Source organism: Mus pahari, chromosome 14 (genome assembly GCF_900095145.1).
Source record: "Mus pahari chromosome 14, PAHARI_EIJ_v1.1, whole genome shotgun sequence".
Lineage (NCBI taxonomy): Eukaryota > Metazoa > Chordata > Mammalia > Rodentia > Muridae > Mus > Mus pahari.
The window spans coordinates 54764596-54774309 of NC_034603.1; the positions used below are offsets into that span (position 1 = coordinate 54764596).

At 40.6% G+C, this 9714-nt stretch overlaps 1 protein-coding gene across 1 annotated transcript in view; it reads left to right on the plus strand.

Moving 5' to 3' along the window:
• Ska2 (spindle and kinetochore associated complex subunit 2) overlaps positions 1 to 8690 on the plus strand; it is a 19409-nt gene extending 10719 nt beyond the window's left edge. Inside the window, exons 3-4 of the mRNA XM_021213798.2 lie at positions 585 to 761; positions 7701 to 8690. Coding sequence (XP_021069457.1) covers positions 585 to 761; positions 7701 to 7769 — 246 coding nt within the window. The 3' untranslated portion in view covers positions 7770 to 8690. The remainder of the gene's footprint in view (positions 1 to 584; positions 762 to 7700) is intronic.
• The last annotated feature ends 1024 nt before the right edge of the window (positions 8691 to 9714 follow it).

A 9714-nucleotide genomic window follows, 5' to 3' on the forward strand; every position in this document is an offset into this window, starting at 1 on the left:
TAACAAGATCTGACTCCCTCTTCTGGAGTGTCTGAAGACAGCTACAGTGTACTTACATATAATAAATAAATAAATAAATAAATAAATAAATCTTTTTTAAAAAAAAATCTGTATTTGTTCGTTAGTGACTGGCTTATTTCATCCAAAATGTCCTCATATTCAGAGTCTGGGCTTTCCAAGCAGGACTGACAACCTGAGTCCAGATCCTTGAACCCACCCACGAGAGTCATTCTGTGACCTCTACTCCTGAAAGGTGGCACGCGTGCTGGCACTCACACACAAACACACATGTTATATTGCTGCCAGAAATTTTAAGTATTTATGATTTTGTGTGTGTCTGTACTTGTGTGCTTGTGTACAAACAAGGGTCCTTTCCAGCTGGGCATGATGGTGCACACCTTTTATCATAGTGCTTAGGAAGTTGAAGCAGATGGCTCTAAGTAGGTCAGCCTGGTCTATGCAACCAGGGTTGCATAGTGGTGAAATAAATATGTGGTAGGTGTTGTAAATATTAATTTAAAAATAAGCTTTATATTTCCACAACATCATTTAATATGTATTAACCTTATTTTTTTCTGATGTAGAAAAATGCAGTTGCAATTTTAAAGGAATTGTCAGCAATAAAGTCTCGATATCAAGCTTTATGTGCACGCTTTAAGGCAGTTTCTGTTGAGCAAAAAGAGACCAAGAGCTGCATTTGTGCTACTTTGAACAAGACAATGACCATGATACAAGAACTACAAAAGCAAACAAACCTGGAGGTAATGTTTCCAGTTTATAGGTTGGAATTATGAAGTTGTTCCCCACCCCCACTGCCACCCCCAAGACAGGATCTCTGTGTAGCCCTGGATGTCCTGGAATTCACTCTATAGACCAGGCTATCCTCGAACGCATAAATCCACCTGCCTTTGCCTCCTGAGTTTGTGCTACCACTGCTTGTTGGATTTGTGAAGTTTTAGTTGTGAATATTGTTTTAAAAAAATAAAACCCCAATATGTTGTGCCATATCCGTGCACTGCTTCCAGGCTCTTGGACCTGACTGGGGTGGTGAAGGAATGAAGAAAAGACAGACAGACAGACATTCCGGGATTTGGTGCTCTGGCCTCTAGAGAAGCCTCAGCACCCCAGAAGTGCAGAGTATTTATTACAGAGTTGAGCAGGGAGGCAGGTTACTGCACACAGCTGACAAGGAGGCAGGGTGGTTACACAGATAAACCGGGAGGCTTGCAGACAGGAGCCTTCTCTACAGGGGAGAAGTTTTTAGGACATAAATATCCAGGGAGCGCTCAGACTAGAGGAAGGCACTGTCATCCCTCCAAGGGTCTGAGGCTCTGGGGTCCTGGACGTGGCTGGCTCATGTCATCAACACACCACGCATTCACTCACTCACCTTACTCTACTTCTACAATGTTGGAATTTCAATTAGTAGTCAATTTAAACTATTGATAGAAATAGAATTTTTTGATTCCTCAAAATTTAATTACTTTTCTTTTTAGTAAAATGAGACAAAAGAAAAATTATGTTGATTTAGCATGGTTAATGAAAGGTATACTGTGTGTCTTGGGTTTTGCAACAATGGCAGAAGAGAAAACTTAAACTTACTAATATTTATAAAATGAAGCCACTTTTTTTTGTTTTTGGAGACAGGGTATCATTGTATACTACTATCTTGGATTCAAAGCAGTCCTCCTGCCTCAGCCTCCTGAGTGCTTAATTACAGGAATGTGCCATCACAGTGGGATTTATCTGGTTTATATAGGAACTAGTAAGTGTTTTTGATGCAAAGCCAGGCAGGGTGGTAAATATTAATAATCCTAGCGCTCCGGAAGTGGAGGCATGAATGTTAGGATTTCAAGACCAGCCTTGAGTATGTTTCAAGTGTAAGGTTAGCCTAGACCAAGGGGACACTATCTCAAAAGAAAACAACAAAACAAATCCCCAAACCAAGCGGCAGCAGCGGCAGCTATCAGTGAAGTCCGCTCCACAAACAGTTATAGGCTAGTCTGCTGTGCATGGTGAATTCCAGGACTAGGCAGCTTTTGTGGGACCCTTTCTTAACGAAAAATCCAACAACAAACTGTTTAAGGCCAGTCTGGGCTACATAGTAAGACCCTACCTTAAAAACAAACAAGAAGGACTGGAGATGATGCTCGGTATAGTGCTTGCCCAACATGGATGAAGCCTTGGGCTCAGCCCTCCAAACTGCATAAACTGGGCATGGTGTGCTTCATGTGTTACCCTGGCACATTGGAGATCTACAGAGTGAGTTCCAGGACAGCCAGGGCTATACAAAGAAACCCTGTCTCAAGAAATCAAACCAAACCAAACAAAAAAAGGAGAGCAAGATAATCCTTATACTTGTGAACTTAGGTCAGTGATATATAAAGACTCCTCAAATAGATTGTATAAAAACATAAGCTGCTGAGCTAGGCACTATGTTTGAACTGAAAGCTGACTGATTTAGTAACATTTCTATGTAGTGTCAAAGAAAATTTGGGGGTTTAGATAGCAGAGACTAGAAGGAATCAAAGAACAAACTAGATTGTCTGGATAAAGACCTTCGATTTTATTTATGGTGTTATTATTGGCTGAAGTGAGAATACTGGAATTTTGGTTTCTTAAAAAACATAGAAAAATAATAAGAATGTGCTTTCATTTTAATCTCAGGTGTATGAATATAGGGCTGCTTTGGATTGTCTGCAGTAGCTGACTAAGATTTGCCTGATGCTTTAGCAGAGGTGTGGTTTTGCCAGTTGTAGATAAAGTTTCTGTGATTGTGGCATTTGGATTCTGGGAACTTCAGAGGGTGCCCTCCCCCACCCACCCCGAGGCGTGGTTGGTGCACATTCAGGGGGTTTGTTGTGGATTTTTAGTAGTATTGCTCAAAGAAGAAACAAGAAGAAAATAGATTCAGGGATCTCCAGCTCTTTCCCCTCTATCCTTTCTCTCCTGTCTAGAGATTGGGGCTGAAATGATGGGGGTGGGGTGGGGTGGCAGATAAGGGGTGGGAAAAAGAAGAACCCACAAGGTGGCAAAGAGCTGCTTACACTGGCTTCTCTCAAAAGATAAATCAAGATGTATTTTTACATGTGTGGGTGTAGCTTGCATGTAAGTATGTGTATCAAGTATGTGCCAGGTGTTCATAGAGATCAAAAGAGTACATTTGATTCCTGGAACAGATTTTGGTGAGCCATAGTGTGGGTGCTGGGAACCAAACTTGGGGTCCTCTGTAAGAGGAACAAGTGCTTTGAGCCATCTCTGTAGCCTGACTTTCTGTCTCTACCTCTGGAATGGGATTGAATCCAGGGCTTGAAGTGTTCTAAGCAAGTATCTACCAGCTAAGCCACACCCATAGAGTTATTACTACTCAAGTCATGGTTTTCACTATGTATGATCAAAATTTGATACTAGGAGCACATTTTGGGAAGCAAATCTTGGAAACTATGTGGCTCCACATGTCCATATTAATGTATCTACAAATTCATAAGTTTTAAAGTATAGAAAAATTGGGGTGAGTGAACAAAGAGGAAAAATATTCTGAATGCTTAGTATGAATTGCTGGATATACTAAATAGTACTACTATTTCTCACTGAGACTACAAACTGGTATAGAAAAGTAGTGTCCTTACGATAAAGGATTCTGTCTTTTCCCCTCCCTTCCCAACACCATCTCTCCTCTCTTCTCCTTCCTTTCTCCTCTCATTTTTTTCTCTGCCTTGTTGGAGCTCAAACTTGGGATTCTTTGCATACTAGGCAAGTATTCTATCCCCAGTTCCTTGTGATAATGTCTGAATCATCTAAACTATAAAATCGGCCACAAGTAGAAATGTCTGAAGGGAGAAATAATTAGGCCAGATGTTTAAAAAAAAAAAAAAAAAAAAAAAAAAAAAGCTATGGGAACGCTCATTTTTAGAAGAGATTATGCCAAGTAAGAGAAATGATTGGAAGGCAGGCAGGTTATAAGCCTTAAAAAGGGAAGCTATAGTTTAAAATCTATGACAGTCATATTGGAATATTGTGGACTTTTGTACTCATCCTTTTAAAAATGGGACAAGCCGGGCGTGGTGGCGCACGCCTTTAATCCCAGCACTCGGGAGGCAGAAGCAGGTGGATTTCTGAGTTCGAGGCCAGCCTGGTCTACAAAGTGAGTTCCAGGACAGCCAGGGCTATACAGAGAAACCCTGTCTCGAGCCCCCCCCCCCAAATAAATTAAAAATAAAAATAAAAATAAAAATGGGACAAGTCGATGGTCTGGATAGGTAGCTGAGCAGTTAAAAGCAATAAGAACACACACTGCTCTCCCAAAGGAGCCAGCACCCATTATAGGCAGTTCACTAACAACCTGCACTAACTCCTGTTGCAAGGGTTCTGTATCCTTTGTCCTAAGGCATGGCACTCACATGTACACACCCACACACTGACATACATATAATTAGCATGTACATGTTACATGTACATGTACACACCCATACACTGACATACACATAATTAACAACTTTATGTTTTTCTGTTTATTTGAGACAGGGTCTCACTATGTAGCTCTGGCTGCCCTGAGACTTGCTTATAAACCAGAGTGAACCCTAACTCATACAGATCAGCCAGCCTGTGTCTCTGAAATGCTGGGATTAAAAGCATGTATAAGGGCCAGCCACACGCCATACACATAATTAAAAATAACAGAAATTAATGTTTTTTTAAAATGGGATTTTTAAAGTTTAGTTAAATTACAGATGTGGCATTCACACTTAGAGATGTTCAAGTTTAAAGGGGGCAGATCAATGAAACTCTTATATTGTCATGATTGCCATACCCTGCTGTCTTGGTACAAATCTCTCTCTCTCTAATAATAACTTTTATAAATGGGCATATTTAAGCCTGTCTGTTGTCTAAATGTGAAAGAAATGGAAATGGCACCTATTAAAGGGTTGTATAGCCACAAGTAGATTTGAGCCTAGAGGCCACGCACCTGAGCTGTATGTAGAGTTCAGTGGTAGGTTACTGACGTGGCTTATGGCCCTTGGGATCACTAGAAAGAGATTTTCTTTTCAGGGAAGACGGGGCAAGAAGGGGGGCATGTTGGACAGAATTTATAAAGGTTTTTTAAAGTTTAAAAGCTTTTTTTCAGTAACAGGGACAAATGTTTGAGAATAAAGTCAAAGGCTACCTTTAACCAAAGATTGACTGAAATGCTCTAAAATAACCTAAAAGCCTTTTCCATTATTTTGTGAGCATCTGTATGTAATTAAGGAAAATGGTGCATTATGTGCAACAGAAAGTAAAACTGCTCTAATCTTTACCACTGACAGTGACTTTTCATTCAGAAAGGTAACGCAGTCTCTTTGAATTAACTATATTCAAAAGGACATTTAAATTGGTAATCTTAATAAGTAGGGAGCCAAGAACAGAAGAAGAAGTGGGGGTGGGTGAGTAAATAGAAATATCTAAGATGGGGAGGGTTAAGTATGCTGTTACAAAAGGCTATTACTAGAGAGAGATTTGTACCAAAACCTTGGGTATGGCAATCATGACTGTAGTACTTGGAAGGATAAGGCAGGATTGATGTAGCTACCAGGACGGTATGGGCTACAGAGTAAGATTCTGTCTCAAAACAGACAAAAACAAACAAACAAAAACAAAACTTTAGAACAAAAATTAATAATTGTCAATAAGAAAGGCTTTAAAAGAGTGTATTGTGTTTTATTGAAAGATGCTTCAAAAAACCCGAGTTAAGAAAAATTACTGCAGGGATTGGAGAGATGCCTCAGTAGTTAAGAACACTTGCTGTTCTTGTAGAGGTCCCAAGATTGATTGCCAGCACCCACAGAGCAACTTATAGTTGTTCATAACTCTAGTTTCAGGGCTTTGTCACTCTTTTGGCTTCTTAGGCACTTGGTAACGTAGTGGTCTGAGGACTTATAGTGGTCTGAGAAGTTTTGCCTAGCAATCTTAGGAATAACAAGGATTTACTGAGAACATGTTTACATCACTCCCTTATATCATTCCCTTCCTTTGAAGTAGAAGAGTTCTGCAACTGTTTGGGTTAGACAGTATGAGCTTAAAATTTTACACATATGAATATGTTGGGTCAATGTTAATCTATCAAACCAGCTGCATAGAATCATGGAGTTTTGAGGTTTTGGACAACTGGGCTATTCAGTAGCCACTCATGGGAATATAAATTTAAATGTAATTCCATGAACTTAAGAATTCAGTTCTTCATCTCCTGGTCAGACAGTGCAGGTAGGGATTGCTTCCAGCTTCATGGAAAGTTGGCCTGAGCTACCTTAGAACTGCTGACTCTGTGCTTCTGGCATGTTCCAGATCTGGTCATCTTTCTAGAGATGACCTGTATAATTAGGCTGGTTTGTAACTACTTCAGAAGTTGGAGCTGTAGCCTGTATTATTTTCCCGTATAACCCTGTCTTAGTCAGGGTTTCTATTCCTCCACAAACATCATGACCAAGAAGCAAGTTGGGGAGGAAAGGGTTTATTCAGCTTACACTTCCGTACTGCTGTTCATCACCTAGGAAGTCAGGACTGGAACTCAAGCAGGTCAAGAAGCAGGAGCTGATGCAGAGGCCATGGAGGGATGTTCCTTACTGGCTTGCTTCCCCTGGCTTGCTCAGCCTGCTTTCCTATAGAATCCAAGACTACCAGCCCAGAGATGGTCCCACCCACAAGGGGCCTCTCCCCCTTGATCACTAATTGAGAAAATGCCCCACAGCTGGATCTCATGGAGGCACTTCCCCAACTAAAGCGCCTTTCTCTGTGATAACTCCAGCTGTGTCAAGTTGACACAAAACTAACCAGTACAAACCCTTTCTCAGCTATCTTTTTGGTGTTCTGTAAACGTCCTTCAGCATTAATCTTATTCCCTTCTGTCTCTGCTCTTGCTCTAACTTGCTTTGTGTGGATAGTTATTTCTGGCTGTTTCTTCATCATCCATTATTTTTAAAGAAGTTTTATTTATTTATTTAATGTATATGGGTACCCCATTGCTTTCTTCAGACACATCAGAAGAGGGCATCAGATGGTTGTGAGCCACCATGTGGTTGCTGGAATTTGAACTCAGGACCTCTGGAAGAGCAATCGGTGCTCTTAACTGCTGAACCATCTCCCCAGCCCCTAATCATCCATTATTACTTATCAGTACTCCCTCCTCCCTCTGCCCCTTACAGAGACAGGGTTTGTCTGTGTCACCCTGGCTGTTCTAGAACTCACTCTGTAGATCAGGCTAGCCTCCAGAGAACAGCCTGTCTTTGCCTCCCAAATGCTGGGATTAAAGGTGTGTACCACCACTGCCTGGCTTATTTATTTTTTAAATGTCTTTTTTTTGTTTGTTTGTTTGTTTGTTTTTTTTTTTTTTTGAGATGGGGTCTTCAAAATTCAGCACACAATTATTTCTCTGGGTCCCAATCTCTTTTCCAAATATGGTATTCAAACATACATTTAGTTCTGTTAAATGATAATCATTTGTTTGCTTTCTTGATCTTGTTTGTACAGCCTAATTGCAAGTTCTTTGAAAGCCCAACTATAGTATATAAATAGCCTGATAGCTATTGTTTTCCCTTGCCTTTCAAGTTTCAAGACTAAATATGTAGTATAAGATTATAAAAAAATTTGTGCAATGAAGCAAAATTTAACTCATTTAACATCCTTTGAAGGTTTCGAAATAAACATTTTGTCCTTTGTTTTTCTAGCTAACTCTACTGACTGAAGAAGAGAAAGCTGCAACAGAGCCATTAAAATCTCACGTGCCGGATTTATAAAACAGAATGTTAAAGAGGAACTCTGAGGGAAAGAAGAGCGATTCCAGAGATTCAGCAAGATGTCTAGAGGCTGGGGGCTGACGAGGAAGCCCAAGATTTTTCTTGACTGAGAGGATCGTGGTGCATTTCATATGAGGAAATTGTAAGAAGTGTAGATGTCATACGACTGGAAACCAAAAGTATGGGATGGGAATAAAGCAATGTAAATACCGATACCCAGAGTTCATTCTGTCCTTTTAGGCAAGGAATGGCACCTTAGTACTATTTTTTTATTTTTCTGTTTTCTTTTTATATAATGTTGGCATGATTTTAGATGTTTTGGAATTTTTTTGAGACAATATTTATGTACATTTCGTTCAGTATGTAAATGGGCAAAATACTTGTATATTCAGGTGGTGTTTGTTTGTTCTTTTGAGACAAGCTCTCACTGTGTAGCTCTGGCTGGCCCTGGAGCTCACTATGTAGACCAGACTAGCTCTGAATCCTAGAGATGCCTGCCTTTGCTATCACACTGGGCATTGTCTGTCTGTCTGTCTGTGACAACATCTTTTGTATCCCAGGCTGGCCTCAGATTTGGTGTCAATAGGGATATTTTACTTTGGTACCTCCTGAGTGCTGGGATTCCCAGTGTGCAGAAGCATGTCTGGTTTATGTAGTACCAGCTAGCACAGCACAGCTGAGCCACATCCCAACCCTATATTTTTTTTCTTTAATGTACATTACAGTTAATAACACACTTGTATGTATATGCTGTCCAGTTTTCCCAAAATCTAACAAATTAATAGGCTGTTTTGTGAGAACTTTAATTTTTTTTTCCTTTTTCCCATTGGTTGCTAGTAATAAACATCACGAGCTTGTTTTCAAATGCTGTTTTAGACTTTCTATCTGGTATTGCAATAATATGTTATCTTTCAGTGTAGTTTTGTAGTTGTTTATTCTATATGAAAGACTAAAATTACTGACACATCTGCTATTATCCAGTGTGTAGTGGTGTGTGTGTGTGTGTGTGTGTGTGTGTGTAAATCAGTTTCACTATTTTTCGTGGTTTTGGGCTTGAATCTAGGGTGACACATGCATGCTTAGGATGCAATCTACCACTGGGTTATGTCCCTACAACTTTCTTTCTCATTTATTGATTGGCTGATTGATTGATTGAAACAGAGTCCTTCTCTGGTTGAGGATTGTACCTTGGTGACCTGCCTGCTTTAGCCCTTTAGTGTTGTGATTACAGGAAGGAGAAACTGTGCCCATCTGTTTGTTTTTGTTTTGAGACAGGACTTTACTAGGTAGCCCGGGCTGGTCTGGAGCTATGTAGATCAGGCTGGCCTAGAACTCAGAGATCACTTGCTTCTGTTCTGGGTACTGGAAACAAAGTTGGTCCTGCTTCTCTCTCTCTCTCTCTCTCTCTCTCTCTCTCTCTCTCTCTTTTTCAAGACAGGGTTTCCCTGTGTAGCCCTGGCTGTCCTGGAACTCACTCTGTAGACTAGGCTGGCCTGGAATTCAGAAATCCACCTGCCTTTACCTCCAGAGTGCTGGGATTAAAGGCGTGTGCCACCAACGCCCAGCCCTGTTTTCTCTTTAAAGATTTATTCTTATTTTATGTACATGAATATTTTGCCTGCATATCTGTCTGTGCCTGATGTTCATGCCTGGTGCCCAGGGAGGCCAGAAATGGGCGTTAGTTCCCCTGGAAATGGAGCTATAGACAGTTGTGAGCTGCTATGTTGGTGCTGTGAATTGCACCTGGGTCCTCTGGAAGAGCAGCAGGTGCTGAGCCATCTTTTCAGCCCTCTCTTTTTTTTTTTTTTTTTGAGACAGGGTCTCACTCTGTAGGCCATGCTGGGCTGGAACTAGAGATAATCTCACTTCAGTGCTGGGATTACAGACATACACTTTCATACCTGCTTTTAAAATTTGATATAAGCACAGAACTCTGCCTGCCTCT